At 42.9% G+C, this 19741-nt stretch overlaps 1 protein-coding gene and 1 pseudogene across 1 annotated transcript; one reads left to right on the top strand and one right to left on the bottom strand.

Moving 5' to 3' along the window:
- The first annotated feature begins 1365 nt into the window (after positions 1-1365).
- LOC136452024 (probable glycerol-3-phosphate acyltransferase 3) lies at positions 1366-4945 on the top strand (annotated as a pseudogene).
- Positions 4946-6297: 1352 nt separating this feature from the next.
- On the bottom strand, positions 6298-9580 carry LOC136452025 (putative pentatricopeptide repeat-containing protein At1g56570). The gene is made up of 3 exons (XM_066452688.1): positions 9052-9580; positions 7351-8530; positions 6298-6555 (listed from the first exon to the last, which is right to left on the bottom strand). Exons 1-3 carry the CDS (start codon positions 9547-9549, stop codon positions 6518-6520), a joined length of 1716 nt encoding a protein of 571 aa, XP_066308785.1. The 5' UTR covers positions 9550-9580; the 3' UTR covers positions 6298-6517.
- Between the last annotated feature and the right edge of the window lie 10161 nt (positions 9581-19741).

Here is a 19741-nt window from a genome sequence, read left to right on the forward strand (position 1 = left end):
TGGAACAGGACACGCGTCATCTATCACTAATTAAAAATAATAGCAACCATGCTTACATGCAGTACGTACCAAAATAGTGGAGTTCTCCTAGTATTTTTAAGTAATAATAATAACACTACTACCAGTCATAACACATGAAAATCCTCGCTATGAGGCATTTAGTAGGAAAAAGTGTATACTAATTATTGAATGCTAAACACTAGGAGAGCCCCCAGAAATTTCGTCTTCTGGTTGTTATGTCACTTTTCTCACAGCCAAATAATCGGCCAGCTCAATGTTAAAGAGATTATTATGGTTGGTGTCTACCAGATTTGAAGTTGCATGCTTAGTTTATAATCGTTCTTGTCAGCCACTTGCTGGCCCGGTCTTCTCTTTTTTTTAAAAAAAATAAACCTTTCGTAGAAGTTTTCATCTCTTATTAAAAATTAGCAGTACTCTAGCCTCGTGCGCTCCCAAACAAAAGAAAATTGAAGAATCCCCGAAGTCCCTAACAGAGTAACAGCACATCTCAGTGATTGGTGATCAAGAGTACGTAGCTTTTAACTCGGAGTAAAAGATCAAATTAACTTCATGGACACGTAAGAAAGAAGCAAATGGCAAGGTAATACCATGTCGACAGCGCGCTCAATCCTTTAGGTGAGAGGTCGTCCTCAGCTAGGTTTCTTCCACGGTTGAACAAAGAACGGATCAGCAGCCTGCACAATATAATAATACAGTTTTATTTCTGACGGCCTCTCCTAATTAAAATTTACCAGAATGCAAACATGAATTCACCAATGTAGGAAATTGCCTGTTGCGTTCCATTCTCATTGTTCAAGGACTACCATTCTCCTGCTCCCGAGTAAAGAAAGTTAGAACACTATATACAGATCATGGAATAAAATCAAAGATTAACCAATAGTCCTATCCTTGCACGGTGAATAATTGAATGAACTCAAAAGAGATTATTTTCCCCACGATAGGTCAATTAATCGTTTAGTGGCTAGTGAAGAAATATTGTCAAATGCTTGTCACTTTCTCTTATCCTAGGCACCGTTGTATTTGGTGAACTCCGATAACTGTTGTTTACTATGCCTAACAAATCAGCGCCTTAACTGCTCAGAGAAGCTTAAGTAACCCTGTTTTATTCTCTAGAATGCTAGAAACAGAACTAAGAGTATCAGGTCAAACTAGTCGGCAAAGTCAAACTTGTGAGCTACTTTGGTACCACAACTGCCTTTTCTTGTCACAATTATATATATGACCTTTTCACCAAGCCATAAGCTTTAGCTGCGTATATATAGACATGAGAGTCTATTACAGTTGCACCTTGCAACCTAAGGCTTGTAAAGAAGTAGATCGAATTGTCCATAGCACAAAGAACTACTCCTTGAGCATCCAAGTGCAAACATATATGGCGTCCAAATCCTTCTTGGCCTTCTACCGATTTGTTCGACGAAGGCTAGGGAATCCACCATGTCAGAACCATCACCGGCAAAGCACGAGCGGGGTGCCTACCTATCCTGTTATCATCCAGGGGTGCCCACTAGCCTTGCAAGTTGATGATCACCTTCAGAACCAAGCTCTAGTTCTAGATATAGAAGGAGGTCTACTGAGGTCTTCGTCTCTTTTCCCTTACTTCATGCTTGTTGCCATAGAGGCAGGTAGTTTCCTTAGAGGTCTTATCCTGTTATGCCTCTACCCTTTTATGTGTTTCTTTACACAAGAAGTACAATTAAGAGTCATGGTCATGGTATGCTTCTTGGGGTTAAGGGAGGAGAAGGTGGCTAGAGTGGCTAGGGCAACGTTGCCGAAGCATTTTCTAGAGGATATAGGAAGGGAAGGCCTTGAGATAGTGAGAGGGTTCAAAAGGGTGGTAGGATTGAGTAGGATGATCCCCAGGGTTATGGTGGAGGATTTCCTCAAGGAGTACATGGGGCTTGAGATGGTGGTGGGAAGGGAGGTAAAGATGGTGAGAGGGCGTTATGTTGGTTTGTTGGAAATGGAGAGTGGGAGAAAGTTAGGGCTGGAGAAGCTTGAAGGGACAGAGATGGTAGGGTTTGGAAGCTGCACGGGCTCTTTTAGCCATGATTATCACCAGCTCTTCAATTGTTGCAAGGTTAGATGCACCAACATGGTTTCTCGAATGATTTTGGTATATATATGGGCCCTTAAAGATACTGCATCCATGCCATTTTCCTCTCTTTTACCTCCATTTTTATTCTTCCATGTGATGGGTTTTTATTGCAATTTTTGAGTCAGCTAAATTCAGTTTAGTTACTATTGTCCATCTGATAATGTGTTCAATTGTTTGATACTAATTTCCCTTGCATGTACAATATGCACTATGCAATATTCCATACGGTCATGAATAATCATAGTAACTAAGAAGAAGGGATGCAGAAGACAAAGATCCACAAAAGGAAAGAAGTACAAATTGTGTAGATTTATCATCATGTCATCAAGCATAGCATCATATAGCTAATCTAGCTAACTATTATTAATACATATGCTCGTACACATTATCCTTGAGATGCATTTATACACCTTATCATCAAATAATAACATTATTTGCAAACATAGATGGAATTGGAAACCTAACCACACTAAGACAATCACATAAAAAAAAGCCCACACTATGACAATCAGTAATGCCATGCACTAGAATAATATCACTTAGCCAAATGTAGTTCACATTTTACGGGCTCAAAGCCACGCTCCTTGTACGTGTTACTATATAACAATTTTAAGCATCACTTGTGAACAGGTGTTAAGCAGAAGGACCACATGACATATGCAGGATTGTGGTGCTTATCTTTCTTAATTCAGTGCAGATAAACTTCCCCCACCATTTACGTGACATCTTACTTGCACGAGTTAGATATGCATTTTTTTAACCACTGGTTGTTGAAGGCAAACATCATCAATTCCAAAAAAAAAAATCTTATTAACTAGTAGTAGTAGTATAGATGCATGCATGGATGATGTACATTAGATACGAGATCGACCTTGTGATAGTGCAAAGTGGTGACATGTATGCAGATGTCCGTAACTGATCGTAAATGACTAGTAGACAATACTGTGGTGCACTCGTGTGTTCATTAGTTTTGCAATTAGTTGGCCTTCATGGGAAGGACAATTCATCTGATGACACTACAGGTCATGGCATAAGCAGTTCTTTCTCCTGCAAGCTCAAGGTCACCAAGACATAAAAAACTAAAAAGAAAAGGGAAACGGCACAAATGATTTGTTTGATTAATTAGTTTACCCAAACTACTTGATTAGACCCAACATACAAGGTGCAATTAACTTTGGGTTGCCCGTTTTCATTAGCAATATGCTTCATGCCATTGAAGACTCACTGTCACTGATCAATATATGATCTCCAGTGAGAAAATTCACAGTAAATGTTTTCAATTGTGAGGAAGCCTAACAGCATCACTAACAGTAAATAAAATGATTAGAAGTGTTAACGGCTGCATCTTTTTTGCAGAAACAAAATTGAGTAACCATGGTCAAAGGTGCTGTAAAATCAAAATAGTTTTCCTACTATAAATGCACAGAACTATGCCCTCTTATAGTTACGTGATATCTTGCCTGATTCCAATGTCTACTGATCATGTTCAAATCTTTGTAGTAGTAAGAAGTCTGATCTCGAGAATTAACTTTACAAATAGGAAGTTCTTTGGTTTTTTGAAGCCAAGTTTCATTAGACTTTAGTCTCGAAACTATTTACAGACATCTAAAAGTCAGGATATACTGCTTTTGGGATCATGAATGCTAATCTAAAGTTAATTCTCATTTGCAGGAGGTTTACTTGGTGACCCCAGAACAAAAGAAACAATGGTCGACCTTGCCAAGAGACCAGTACCCGAGGCCCCTGATCTTCCATGATGGCAGGCTAGCTTTCAGGCCTACCCCTCAAGCCATCCCTAGCCATGTTGATGTGGCTCCCGCTTGCTGTCCACCTCACCGTGCTCCGAACACTCGTCTTTGTGAACCTTCCATACTCTATCTCCCTCCCAATTGGGAGTGCGACCGGACTCACGACCCGGGTCATCAACTCCCCAATCTCTGGCAATGGTGCACACGAACCATGGAGCTCTTGCCCAGCCCAATCCAGCGGGGTCACCTATACGTATGCAACCATCGCACACTCCTCGACCCAGTTTACATCTCAGTGATGCTGAACAAGAAGGTGTCAGCAATGACATACAGTGTCAGTCGTATCAGTGAGCTCTTGTCACCCATCCGGACCATCCGACTGACTCGAAACCGCGATGAGGATCAGCAGGAGAATGGAACCCTTGCTGCAGAAGGGGGACCTAGTGATTTGCCCTGAGGGTACCACATGCAGGGAGCCATACCTGCTCCAGTTCAGCCCGCTATTTGTCAGAGCTCGTCGATGAGGTATACCCAGTGGCACTGATGAACTGGTCCAATATGTTCTACGGAACGTCTACCTGGCAGGTCCAAGTACCTAGACCACTTCTACTACTTCATGAACCCACATCCAGCGTACGTTGTCCAGTTCATGGAAAGGATGCCAACCCATGTGGTGATCAACGGCAGGAGATGCGAGAGCTATGAGGTGGCAAACATGGTGCAGGGCGAGATTGGTAGGGCTCTTGGGTTTGAACCCACTAAACTAACTCGCAAGGACAAATACATGATTCTAGCAGGAAATGAAGGGGTTGTGGATGCAAAGCAGTAACATATGTCAATATTGTTAGATGAGAATATATCACGGTACAGGCACTACTTGATGGAAATAATTAATCTTTCTATCTGCTGTGTTTTGGATTTTTGGCCGGTTGTTTAGAAACTCTATATATGGATCCTATCATGAGTCAGCAGGTCTGATTGTCTTGTATAGCATTGAAAATTATAGGTACTTTAAGTTCTGTACATTAGCATAATGTCAGTTGATCTCATAATATGTATCTGGAGTGCCATAGCTTAGTTATCCTTTAGATAAATAAGAAACTTATATATATATATATGCAAAAAAAAATGCTAGTCTTAGTATAATGTATGGCATCATTCTTGCATCAGTACTGCTGCCTCTATGTGTGTCCGGTGCGCCTAAATTAGAAATGCAGATTAAGTGCATTCTGGTACCAACAAGAGCATTGCACCAAGGCCAACATTACTTCCATATGCTTACCGAATAACTGGTCATTTGAGGATGCGAAAGCAATGGAGTGAGTGCCAACACATTCCATATAGCAGCCACTTCTTTGATTACCAAGACAATCACCGGTAATAGACTGCAAACCAGAACTCAAATTAAATAAAACCAATCTTCTATGCGAACAAGTAGAACATACTAGTAATAACTAATAAAGATTGCATGATAGTATCTTGGGTCTCATGTATTCGTCTAAAACCGTAATTCTCTAGGTCATGACAAAACTCAAATCAATGAGTATATGAAATCAAATTACATGAAAGTATCTTCACATTCGAGGGATACGCAAACCATGTAGTCGATAATAATGCCAGCACTATATCAGAAAAACTTAACTATAAAAGAATCAGACAAAAGCCAGTAAAATCAGCAAGAAGAGGTTGGCATTAATATGAACATCAGGAAGACAAATTTTGACTACTCCATAGTGCTGCATTGAATATAATTACAGAAATATAACAGCATTGAGTATTTATTTCAAAAAAAAATAACAGCATTGAGTAAAGCTGGTCTTCTAGGATATCAGCCCCAAGTCATGGTACAAAAGACAAGAGCAAATCTCACTGTAGGTTCCTGGTCCTTGCTCAGTTTTAGTAATTCTCTTTTGTTTAAAACCTGCCAACTACATGTCCAAAGATTCAGTTTTGGGTTCAAAATAGTTTCAAACTTCAAAGCCTAGAAGGCCACGAATATAATCTTTTCAGATTTCAGAAACCTGTGATTCAGTTTACTTAAAACGTACTCCCTCTATTCCAAATTGTAAGACGTTTTGGCTTCTCTAGATCATAGCTTTTGCTATGCACTTAGATATAGTGTATGTCTAAATACATAGCAAAAACAATGTACCTAGAAAAGTCAAACTGTCTTATAATTCGGAATGGAGGGAGTATCATACTTCTTTCTTCAGCCTGCAGAATTTTCAGATAGTTAATACCTTACAGAGCTAGTAAACTGCACATCAGCATTAGCATTTAACAATCACCCAAAACAAAAAACTACCAGATCAACAAAGAAACATAGGAGTAAGCTGAAAGCACAGGATACAAATACAAACACACAGCTCTTGAAAATTTACTTATGGTTACTTCAGAGTTCAGAATGGAAGACCCTAAATCTGTAGCCTGGGCACCGACCAAATATGAGTAAAATCTCAACTGTTTAGGAAAATACAAACCTTTTGCTATCATGTCTGCCATCCACTCATCACCACATATGACATTGATGCCATCATGGAACTACAATTCTATAGTTACAATTCCTCTCAAATGTACAATAGCCAAATAATCTCCCTACAAACGGACAACTTAAACTCCATGAGAAGCTCTGCTGTTGACTTTGGATCTTAAGTTAGTCCCTTCCATAAAAAGATGGCCAGCGTTGCATATCTGTTGAGTACAAAACTATAGATTGTTAGGGAAGAATGACCTCACACACAGTTCCACTGGGTCTAGGTTACAAGTATGCTGAGTATGGGCCAAAAGGGCTAAGGCCTACATGGGCCAGAACCGAGAGAAACAGAAGAGAGAAGACTATATATGTCTGTAGATATTAACATAGACAACCATTAAAACTTTTGGAGACACAGATGCCCAACCTTTACCACTGCATAGGGCAACTTAATGGTTTCGAGCAAGAAAAACACCTTTAACAATAAATAAGTTAATATTTTCAGCTGGCAGGTAACAAAGTGACATGCCTGGGATTTAAGAAGTCCAAATGAAATAGTATTGAACAAAACCAATTTATCGCCATGTCAGAACTACCAGAATGAATTTGCTGAAAGATGAATTCAGTTCTAGGCCCGTGTTTCTCATTCTTAGGAATCATATGATGGTCTGTCACCAGTTAAAGAATGTCATGAATCGTTCTACCATTCAAAATTGATACTGCAATTGTATAACAGGAGTAAACGGAAACACATTAGTCACATTACCTTTCGCCAAAAATGTAAGTGAGATGACCATGAAATGATGAAAGTAAAAGAGAAGGTATACAAAAGAAAATAATATGGCCGAACTTTATTTATGTTGCATAAGTAGTTTGTTTGGTTCTGGATAGGTTTTATCCGAACTCAAACCTCCAGAAATTGAGTGCTATCAGAGCGTCAACATCCAGAATCGATTTCTGCAACATTTGGCTAAAAAATGGATGAACCATTTAAGAACAAAAGAATCATGCACCTCTACAAATATTGTCAATAAAATCACTTCCAGCTTCATCCATGTGGTGGACTAAGATCTGCAATACCTCATCTGCCAAACTAACTTGAGGACTGCTACTGTCAGCTGTGCTAAAGCTATACATCTTATCTGTTAACTCTATCCAACTCATTCCTACTTCCTTACTGCTTCCTGTGCCCCTCAACAACATCCTTGTCACAGCATACTCACCCCATTTGCTATCTGCAGCACATATGTTTGCAAGCAGGATGTAAGTCTTCACCGCATCAGGGTTAATCTCAATTATTTTCCCTGCAGCTAGTCTGCCCAGCTCTAGATTCCTGTGCATCTTGCAAGCACCAAGCAATGCTCCCCAGATAGATTCATCAGGAGTGAGTGGCATTGTATCAATGAGGATAAAGGCTTCTCTCAGCCTCCCTGCACGGGCAAGAAGATTGATGACACAACCATAAATCTCCTTGTTAGGCTGAATATTATACTCAAATAACATTGACCTGAAAAGGTTCCATCCTTCGTCTACTAAACCAGCATGGCTGCAAGCACTGATCAGGCCCAAGAACACCACATGGTCCGGATAAACCCCAGCATGGACCATGGAATCAAACAGCTTGATGGCCTCATTCACATAACCATTCATCCCAAACCCACCAATCATTGATGTCCACGATAATATGTCCTTGCAAGTCATCATGTTGAATACCTTCTTAGCATTCAAAATCTTTCCACACTTGGAGTACATGTCCACAAGGGCATTGGAAACTTTTAGGTCATCACCATAGTTTCTCCGGAGTAAAGCCCCATGGACCTGCTGGCCACATCTCAGAGCTGAGAGACCAGCACATGCTGATGTGATGCTCGTTAGAGTCAAGCAATTTGGTTCGATATCCATGTTGACAAGAAGCTGCATGGCCATTAGAGGATCACGTCGGCTATATCCAGCAATAATGGTATTCCAGGTGACCAAGTTTCTTTCAGGCATTTCATCAAAAAGCCTCCTTGCATCCAGTATGCTTGCACAAGTGCAGTACATGTCAACCAGAGAATTTGCAACAGCAAGGTTCGCTCCAAGAGCTTTCCTTATGGAGAGTACATGAATTTGCTGTCCAAAATATAAGTTACCTACTAAAGCACATGCGTGGATTGCAATAGAGCAGGAGAACGGACTCAGCTCAACATCATCCTGCACTGGAGAAACAACAGCTACTGGATCATGAAAACAAATAAGGTTTTCTCAAGACACTATACATGTAAGCTACAACAAGAATTCCACAAGCAAGTCTGACAAGACGACATTTCCTGATACATTAATCATCTACCTAAGGCCACAATAATGCCGTCACTATAGAGGAACATGTTAATACTTTGATAGCTGAATACTTCAATAATCAGCATATGCTACTTGTACTAAGAATATTTAGCATCATAGAAGAATTAATCCAATATTGACAACTAGCATTGTTCAAATCATAAGGATCCTGCCTTTTCGCTGAAGTTCACAAAGTACAGACGGTTCCTATGCTATGTCCTTAATCATAAAACAAAAAAAAATAAAGGCTATAAGTTTTGTTTGAGCACTATATACATGATACAATTCTTTAAAAAAAAACATTGTGAGATATTTCCTGTAAGAGAACATTCGTTCAAAGAAGAGCAATAGAGATGTCGAATTTATACATGACAAGGTGAAGAGATAAGTAAAACCTGAATCGTATTTTGGAACAACTGTAGCCCCGTGTTCTCTTGTCCCCAACGAGCATAACCGGCTATCATGGACGTCCACGACGCGGCCGTGCGTCCTTCCCCGAGCGCATCGAACAGCCACCTTGCGTCCACGAGGCCGTCCCCGCCTCCGCGGGACGCGTACGCGTTGATGAGCGCGTTCACGACATACGGCGTGTGGTCCACGCCCCGCCGCAAAGCGAGGGCATGGATCGACGCTGCGCCGCCGCCACCGCCGGCACGGCACGCGGTCAGGACGCTGGACAGCGTGAACTCGTTGAGGATGACGCCGGCCGCGGCCATGGACCGGAATAAGTCTAGCGCCTCACGGTGGCGGCCGCTGGATGCGTAGCCGGAGAGCATGGCCGTCCACACCACTACGTCCCGGTCGGGCATTTCGTCGAACAAGGCGCGGGCGTGGCGGACCGCGCCGCGCGCGCACAAGGATTTGATGAGGGTAGTTGCGTGTTTCTGCCACATGGACACATGGGCTTCAGTGTGCTGGGCACGGGCTTTCTTTGCGGCCTTGCCGCCCTTGCGGCTTGCGGGTCATTATAAAATGTTTGCAGAAACTCCTGCAAGGCCAGCCCGAGATTTATGATCTCAAAAAAAAACTTGCAGAGATTTATTTACTCAAAAAAATTAAGGATATACTCTATCCGTTCTAAATTATAAGTCATGGCAAGAATCTTGGAGAGTCAAACCATCTCAAGTTTGACTAAGTTTATATGATAAGATAATAATATTTATGATGCCAACTAAGTATCATTAGATTTTTCATTAATTATATTTTCATAGTATACATATTTGATGTCATAAATCTTTATAATTCTCTCTATAATTTTAGTCAAACTTGAGACACTTCTCTCCAAGATTCTTGGAATGACTTATAATTTGAAATGGAGGGAGTACATATTTTCACATGGTAGAGTGATTTTTTAAGGTGTACAAGTACAAATAATGTATATACATACTTATCCAGAGTCGTAGTCTACAAACATTGATGTATGAAAACCCATGCTCCAGTGAACTTTCAAAAAGTGGTCTTGAGTAAAAAAATTATAAAAATTAATAGAAAAAATAGATTTTTTGGAAAAAAAATAAACAATTTTATAAGGTTCATAATTAACTTTTTAAAGAAGTTTAACAATACTCCTTCTATCTTGAAATAATAGCCGTGTTTAGATCAGGGAAAAGTCAAACAAAAATATATTGATCTATTGATGCAAGTTTTGAATAGAAATCAATACCATCTTATAGGCACTTTGAATAGAAATCTATTGATGCAAGTTTTATATCCTCAACTTATATATAATTTAAATACTTTTGTAATCATATAATTTGAATAATCATTGATCAAAGTTTATAAAGTTTAAATTTCCCTTATATGAAATATGGTTATCGTTCTAAGATGGAGGGAGTAAGTCTTTCAATAAAATTTTGTAAGAAAAATACTTTTGATCTTAATTGCTATTTTCAAGCACCTCTAGCCAAGGTTCACTCCTCCATTCGCAAATGCAACGTGCTCCCACAAGCAAAGAAGGATTCAAGATATGACATCGTCATCGTTGTCATCGTAGTAACATGGATGTTGATAGTGGTCATTCTACAAAATCTAGAACAAATAGGAAAAAGAAAAGACGAAAAGAGAAGATTTTAAAAGAAAAAGTCCACATTACCTCCCTCAACTTTTACAAAAGTCTGTTTTTCCTCCCAGAACTCTAAAATCGGGTAAACCACCTTACTGAACTTTTAAAACCGTTCGTTTTACCTCCCTGACCGGTTATAAGCGGTTTTCAAAGACGGTTTTATCTTTATCTTTTTTATTTATTTCGGATCAATCTTTGAAAAATCATAGTAAATCACAGAAAAAATCATAAAATCTAAAATCTAATTTTGTTGGACTCCACATGAGTAGATCTACACAGTGAACATATAATATGGTATGCTTAGTACAAATTTTTTTATGTAGCTTTAGATATATGCTTTTCTATAATTAATTTCTAGCTGTAGTTTTTATGGTCCAATTATGGTGAAATTTTTATGGTGGGTTAATTATTGTAAGATTGAACTGTAGTAAAAATTTCATACTTATTGGATCATGTATAACTTAGTTATAGATTTATTTAGATGTATGCTTGTTATAAAGTATTTATAAGGCGTAATTTTCTATCTCCGTCCTGTATATAAGGCGTAACCACCTCTGGTTCAAAGACCGAGAAACGTATTTAATTCTCTCTATGAACACTTGTCCAATTGCATCGATGTACGTACGTCTAGAGAGAACGTGCCTTATATTATGGGACATGATCAAAAAGTGGTTACATCTTATATACTAGAACGGAGGGAGTAGTATTTAGTGTCTGTCAGGCACGCAAAAATTTTACTCTATTTTTCTGTTTTATTCATGCTTTCCAAACATGCCCTTACTATACTACCTCTTCTCAATTCTTGAATGGATTATGAAAACCATTGAAACTTTGGTGAAAATAGTACATACAAAATATATTAAACTAGCAAAGATGTGTTTGGGGTTGTGCTTGAACCAAAGCAAAGACTTACCATGCCATATGGACATGGTGCAATCTGTCTCTGTGTCTGGAGGACACGACCCGGAGCGGCACAAGTTGCATTTTTGGCACCAATAGTCCCTAAAACCATGTCTCATCTAGATTACGGTATTATGATAACGAGAGATTTTAATTATAATAATCAATCATATAACCAATTATGTTTGGATTATAATTTGATTATCAGAGGGAAGGCCTTAGTAGCAATAGTAGTGGGTAAGGGCATGTAAAACGCGTGGTGAACAGCCGTGTGTATATATTGTTGGCCATGCAGCCCGCGGCCCGTCGGCCCGGGCCGTGGCCCGGTGTTTTGGCCCGGCACGGGCACGGCACGGCCCGTTAGCCAGCGGGCCCGTGCCGGCACGGCCCGAGACACCAGGCCGTGCCTGGGCCGTCACCTCGGCCCGTGGCACGGCACGGTGAAAGGTCCTTGTTTGGTTTTGATAATTGAGTGACAACTTAGGTGGACTAATTGTGTTTATGTGAGATACACAGGTGATTAGTCCACAGGAACATGTGTGTGAGCAACATATGCCATGAAGGTAAAAATGGCTTGGAGATGTTGCAAAGCTCACACATGTGATGATGAAGGAGCTTATTGCACATGAGACATGATATTGAGTCATGTGATCAAGGTGGAGAAGATCAAGACAAGACTTGGCTTGATGGACCGGTTGCAAGCGTGAAGGGCAAGTCAAAGGCTTTGGAGTGATGGACCGCGTGGCGGTAAAGCTTGAGCAAGACTTGGCGCCGATGGACGATGGCAACGGTGAAGAACAAGTAAAGTCAAGATCGATGAACCAATATGATCATGTGATGATATGAAGTGGATCATATCATTGTTGATCGTGTTGGTGCATGTGTTGCATCGATATTGGAGGAGATGGAATGGAATGCGCAAGGCAAAGGTATAACCTAGGGCATTTCATTTCACCGGTCATAGGTGTGTAGAGAAGTTTATGACCGGGTTTAAGATAGATGGCCGTACTATCAAGAGGGGCAAACTTGTTTGCATATCAGTCATCTAGTGTCACTCGAGTGATCTAACTTTGCATTGTCGCTAGGATCAAGTGGCGTGGCAAGTTGAGTGACTAACATCCTTTGGGAAATGATTGTGAAAATGCTAACACGCTTACACATGGTGGTGTACACTTGGTGGTGTTGGCACATTTACAAAGGCGGTGGTGTTTGCAGGGTTGAGATGGGTTTGGGTCAAGCTCGGCGGGATTCGGCGCTTTCGAGAAAATGGAAAGCCTATTTTCTATTGCGCCGGATGCAAGTTCTTGTGGTTGGCACATTGGTGCAAGGGTGAAGAAGTTAGAAGTGAAAACGAGTTGATCGCGAAGATGTTGGCGTCGGTCAACTGACCGGACGCTGGGTCTGAAAGCACCGGACGCTGGCAGGCTGCGTCCGGTCAGGCTGACGTACGGTGACGCAGAAGCTGGAGTGTGACCGGACGCTGGCTGCGTCCGATCAAGTGTGACCGGACGCGTCCGGTCGAGGTCGGTACCTTACTGGAAACGACCGGACGCTGGGGGTTCAGCGTCCGGTCAGTTGTAAGCTGCTGCGTCCGGTCAGGTCAAGTGACCGTTGGAATCGGGACACGTGGTCGTCTGCGAGCGACCGGACGCTGAGGTCCAACGTCCGGTCAACACGACCGGAGTGTCCGGTCGGCCCGACCGTTGCCCAGTGAAGGGGTAACGGCTAGTTTAGCCCTTGGGGCTATAAATAGAAGTGGCCTTCGGCCATGGCTGGAGTTGAGCACCTAAGGAGACTTAGTGTCCATGCTTGTGAGTGCTTGGGAGCCCTCCATCACACATATACTTGATAGTGATCATTCGATGGTGTGAGTGAGCGATTCTAGTGCGATTGCATCGTGAGGTTGCATCGAGTGGCACTAGGTGATCGAGTTGCAAGCCAGTGGTGTCTGTTACTCTTGGAGGTTGCCACCTCCTAGATGGCTTGGTGGTGGTCTCCGTCGAAGCGCGCAAGAAGCTTGTGCGATGCTCTGGAGAAGTGCTTGTGAGGGGCATTGTGCTCGCCCCGCGGGAGCCGCGAAGAGCAACTCTAGTAAAGCGTGTCATTGAGCTACCCTCACTCAAGGGGTAGGTTCTTGCGGCACCCGACGTGTGGGCTTAGCGGGTGATGCTAATTAGCCGCCGAACCACCAAGTGAGCGGTCGACACAACGGGGACTAGCGTGTTGGCAAACACGTGAACCTCGGGAGAAAAATCATTGTGTCAACCTTGTTCTTCCCATTGGTTTGCATCCCCATTACACAAGCTTGCAATTACTTTTATACATATTAAGCTTGTGTAGTTGCTCTTGTAATTAGATAGCTTGCGTAGCTTGCTAATTACCTTCTTGCTTGTGTAGCATAGAAGTAGCTCCCTTGCGTGGCTAATTTGGTTTTAGTAACCTTGTTAGTCACATTGCTTAGTTTGTGTAGCTAAGTATTTGCGCTCTCTAATTAGGCATTGGTTGCCTTGTTATTGAGCATTGCTAGTGAGCTTAGTTAGCTTTGTGCTTTTGCTTACTAGCATGTGTAGGAGCTCCCTTGTCGCTTAAAGTACTAGTGGCATAGGTTTGTGTAACCTTGCTCCTAGAATTGTTTAGGAGAGCTCTAGCTAGCCCGGCACCTTTGTTGCATAATTGTTATCTTTGCAAGGTGCTAGTGAACATATATAGTGGGGTATAGTCTTGGCTAGACCGATAGTTTTAATTCCGCATTTGTATCGGTTAGCCGACGCGATTAAGTTTTAGAAAAGACTATTCACCCCCCCTCTAGTCGCCATCTCGACCCTTCACACGGGCACGGCCCGGTGCAAAGAGGCGGCCTGGTGGCGGCCCGGCTTTATTTGGCCCAGCAAGCTGCAAGGCAGCCCACGGCCACGAAAGCCAGGCAGCTAGCCCACCCGGCCACCCCGCCGCACCGCATATATATAAGCCGCTGCCCGCCACGGCGCTGCCTCCCTCCCTAACCCTAATCCCCATTCCTCCCCCACCGAGCCGTCTGCTCTCGCTCGCTGCCTCGCTGTCGCTCTCGCATTCGCGATCCACCACCGCCGCCGCTCTCCATCGACCATCGTCGTCCGTCCTCTCTGGCACCGGTGACCTCGCCGGCGCTCCTCCACCTCGCACTGAATTCGCTAACCCCGTCTCCTCCCTCCTTTTCCTCTCTTGTTTGGCTGTTTCCTCTCGCTCTCGCTCGGAATCGGTGAACCATGTGAGTTCATGTTCATGTCACTTTCCCTAACCCTAGATCTGCTCTGTCTCTCTCTGATCTCTGTCTCTCAAGTGTCATCTCTCACTCTTCTTCTCCGGCACTAGGCTCCGGGAAAGCAGGTTCGTCACTTTCCCTAACCCTAGATCTGCTCTTCTCTGCTCTGTCTCTCTCTGATCTCTGTCTCTCAAGTGTCATCTCTCACTCTTCTTCTTCTTCGGCACCGGGCTTTGGGAAAGCAGGTTCGTCACTTTCCCTAACCCTAGATCTGCTCTTCTCTGCTCTGTCTCTCTCTGATCTCTGTCTCTCAAGTGTCATCTCTCACTCTTCTTCTTCTTTGCGTGCAGGTTGGTGCCTGACGCCGCGTCTTCCTCCTCTGGAGTAGACATGGCCAGGCCGCCAAAGCGCCCGTTGAGGGACGGTGCTGGAGCTGCTAGAGGTCGAGGTCATGGACGGTTGTCTGGCTCGTCCGTGGGAGGTTGCGGTTCTAGCCTCGCAATGCGGGGGGAGGATCAGCATCCCCTCGGCAATGGCGAGGACCAGGCGCCGCACCCGGACGACGAGCTAGAAGTCGAGGACAACGACAACCTATGTGATGATGCAGCCGGTCTGTTCGGCATCGACCTCGGTGACGGCAACTAGCCCATCAATCTCGATGGCAACGACAGTGATGGTGGAGTTGAGGTCTCCACTGACACTCATGGTACCTCAACCACCTCTGGTAAGAAAGTTTCTACTGTTTGGGATTACTTCCATGAGATTAAGGAGAATAAAATTCGAGTTGCTGCCATCTGTAAACATTGTCGGGCGCGATACACTGCTAGATCGTCTGCTGGCACTGGCCATTTGAGACGGCACATGTATTCCTGTATGAGAAAACGTAATCATGCTAGTATGGTCTAGTCTAAGCTTGCTCTGAATCCTGATGGTTTGAAAAATTGGGTGTATGATCCTATGCTTGCTCGCACTGAGTTGTGCCGTTTGATTGCTAGGCTAGACCTTCCTTTAGGGATAGGTGAGACACTGAAAGGTCCTAATGGCTAGAGGGGGGGTGAATAGCCTAATAAAATTTCTACAACAACACTTAACAAAGTGGTTAGACAATTATGAGGCGAAGCGAGTGTTGTGCTAGCCTACTCAAAATGCAAGCCACCTACCACAATTCTAGTTTAGATAGTGTCAATTCACACAAGAGCAATGACACTACCCTATGTTAGTGTGCTCTCAAAGGCTAACTAAAGAGCCACACCAACCAAGCATGCAAGCTCTCACAACTAGCTACACTAAAGAGCTTGTCAACTAGTTTGCGGTAAAGTAAAGAGAGTGATCAAGAAGGTTATACCGCCGTGTAGATGAATGAACCAATCAATCACGAAGATGAATAACAATGATGACCAATCACCTCGGAATCAATGATGAACACAATGATTTTTACCGAGGTTCACTTGCTTGCCGGCAAGCTAGTCCTCGTTGTGGTGATTCACTCACTTGGAGGTTCACGCGCTAATTGGCTTCACACGCCAAACCCTCAATAGGGTGCCGCACAACCAACACAAGATGAGGATCACACAAGCCATGAGCAATCTACTAGAGTACCTTTTGGCGCTCCGCCGGGGAAAGGTCAAGAACCCCTCACAATGACCATGATCGGAGCCAGAGACAATCACCACCTCCGCTCGACGATCCTCGCTGCTCCAAGCCATCTAGGTGGCGGCAACCACTAAGAGTAACAAGCGAAATCCGCAGCGAAACATGATCACTAAGTGCCTCTAGATGCAATCACTCAAGCAATGCACTTGGATCACTCCCAATCTCACTATGATGATGAATCAATGATGTAGATGAGTGGGAGTTCTTTGGCTAGGCTCACAAGGTTGCTATGTCAATGAAAATGTGCAAGAGATCTCCCTTGAGCCGGCCATGGGGCTATAAATAGAGCCCTAATCAAATAGAGTCGTTATACCCCTTCACTGGGCAAAACGCGCTCTGACCGGACGCTCTGGTCATACTGACCAGACGCTGGCCCTCAGCGTCCGGTCGCCCGATGGACGCCACGTGTCATCGCCTTCAAACGCTATTCGTCAGATTCCAACGGTTATGACGCTGACCGGACGCAGCAGCTTCAACTGACCGGACGCAGAACCCCCAGCGTCCGATCGTTTCCAGTAAGGTACCGACCTCGACCGGACGCGTCCGGTTAAAACTGACCGGACGCTGGAACCTCAGCGTCCGGTCGAGTACAGTAAGGGTCGAAACCTGGTTTTCCTCGACCGGACGCGTCTGGTCCACCTCGACCAGACGCAGACCAGCATCCGGTGCTCAACCCTACCCACTGTGTCGTCTGACAGCTCGACCGGACGCAGCCTTTCAGCGTCCGGTCGCTGAGTGACCCAGCGTCCGGTCAGTAGACCGACGCCAGCATCATTTCGACCAACTCCATTTCAACTCTAACTTCTTCACCCTTGCTCAAATGTGCCAACCACCAAGAATTTTGCATCCGGCGCAATAGAAAATAGACATTTCATTTTCCCAAAAGCGCCGAATCCTGCCTCGCAAGCTCGGCGGGAGGGAGAGAGGGACCCAAACCCATCTCAACCCTGCAAACACCTTGTGCACATGTGTTAGCATATTTTCACAAACATTTTCAAGGGTGTTAGCACTCCACTAGATCCTAAATGCATATGCAATGAGTTAGAGCATCTAGTGGCACTTTGATAACCGTATTCCGATACGAGTTTCACCCCACTTAATAGTACGACTATCAACCCTAAATGTGATCACACTCTCTAAGTGTCTTGATCACCAAAACAAAATAGCTCCTACATTTTATACCTTTGCCTTGAGCTTTTTGTTTTTCTCTTTCTTCTCTTCAAGTTGAAGCCCTTGATCATCTCCATGCTATCACCATTGTCATGTTATGATCTTCATTTGCTTCTCTACTTGAAGTGTGCTACCTATCTCATGATCACTTGATGAACTAGGTTAGCACTTAGGGTTTCATCAATTCACCAAAACCAAACTAGAGCTTTTAATCTCCCCCTTTTTGGTAATTGATGACAACCCTTATACAAAGATATGAATTGAAATTCAATTGAATCCATGTTGCTTGCCCAAGCATATTTACCATGTGTAAAAGGATATGGACAAGTTTCATGAACCCTAAGTGGTAGCAATTGCTCCCCCTACATATGTGCTAAGAGTTTGGATTGAAGCTTACACATATGCTTAGATAGGAAATGTAGGAGTCAATGTCTACCATATGATGCTAAGGTATAAAAGATGGATCTTTGAAGCGTGATACCAATCGGAGTGCACCAATATACCATCCTTAGCATCATGGTTAGCTCAATACCACTTAGAAATATTTGGAAGTGAAATCACTAGATATCCTATACATGCTAGTTTGTATTTCATCATTCAAATCTACAACTAGCATACATCACACAAGCATGGATATTATAAATTTGGAACTTCTGCCATGCAAGCAAACATATGAAATGCACGTTCAAATGCACCATACAAGTTCATGAGCTTGCTCCCCCTACTTGTGTGCTCAAAATTGTAGTTGATCCCTTTCCTTTGTTTCTCTTATCCCCTTTATCTTTGTTTCTCTCCCCCTTTGTCATCAATGACCACAAAGGTTCTAAATAGACTTACTTGTAGGGTCGAGATTATCAATGTCAATCAATGGGGTGAGGGTTATTTTCCCAAAATTTGGTTCAATTCTAGATTATTTCCCAAAGATATTTAACTCGGTTTGATCCAAGGACAAGCTTCTTCACACCTCCAAATAAGGGTAATCTTGTACCATGTTGAGTTAAACACTTATAGTTCATTTTCTAGATTAAATCACTAGGTTTACAAGCCCATAAACATGTCATATGCCATCACTAGATCAAGTCAAGCATAGAAGCAATAGTGATACCATATAGATATCAAAATCATTTGATTTTCATGAATGAGCCTAATAAGATAGAACCATGTTCAAGATCCTACTAAGATTGAAAATATGACTAGATGCACTAAACATGTCCTTAGCAAGGATGTATGCCATGCCAATCAACTTTTACCTTAGATTGCTCGAAGGAGAGGCATGTCATATGAGTGGGGGTTGCATCAACACATATTTGAGAAATCCAATATGTTCAACTCATTCCTTAACTTGCAAAACCTTTTTTCATCCAATGGCTTGGTGAATATGTCGGCAAGTTGATCTTCGGTGCCCATACTCTCAATGCAAATGTCCCCTTTTTGTTGGTGATCTCTTATGAAATGGTGGCGGACATCAATGTGCTTTGTTCTTGCATGTTGCACCGGATTGTTGGTTAGCTTGATTGCACTTTCATTGTCACATAGCAATGGCACTTTCTTGAACTTGATTCCAAAATCACTCAAAGTGGCCTTCATCCAAAGTATTTATGCACAACAACTACCGGCGGATATGTATTCGGCTTCGGCGGTTGATAATGCAATACTATTTTGCTTCTTTGATGACCACGAAACAAGTGATCTTCCCAACAATTGATATGTGCTCGATGTGCTTTTCCTTTCAACCTTACATCCCGCATAATCTGAGTCGGAGTAACCAACTAGCTCAAACTTTGCTCCTTTGGGATACCACAAACCAACATTTTGTGTATGCTTCAAGTACCTCAATATCCTCTTTGTAGCCTTCAAATGACTTTCTCTTGGTGAGGCTTGAAATCTTGCACACATGCATACACTAAATATGACATCCGGCCTTGATGCGGTCACATAGAGTAGGCTTCCAATCATAGACCGATACAACTTTTGATCCACCATGTTTGCACTTGCATCACAATCCAAGTTGCCATTGGTTCCCATTGGTGTGCTAATGACTTTGCTATCAATCATTCCA

This window comes from Miscanthus floridulus, chromosome 5 (genome assembly GCF_019320115.1).
Source record: "Miscanthus floridulus cultivar M001 chromosome 5, ASM1932011v1, whole genome shotgun sequence".
Taxonomy (NCBI): Eukaryota; Viridiplantae; Streptophyta; class Magnoliopsida; order Poales; family Poaceae; genus Miscanthus; species Miscanthus floridulus.

Excerpts from the sequence above, each read along its gene's own strand:
- LOC136452025 (XM_066452688.1), bottom strand. The coding sequence starts at position 9,549 with ATGTGGCAGAAACACGCAACTACCCTCATCAAATCCTTGTGCGCGCGC. Across the intron at positions 8,531-9,051 it reads TGTTCCAAAATACGATTCAG|GATGATGTTGAGCTGAGTCC; the intron begins GTTTTACTTATC and ends TCTCCAGTGCAG. Across the intron at positions 6,556-7,350 it reads TATTGACAATATTTGTAGAG|ATATGCAACGCTGGCCATCT; the intron begins GTGCATGATTCT and ends TGTACTCAACAG.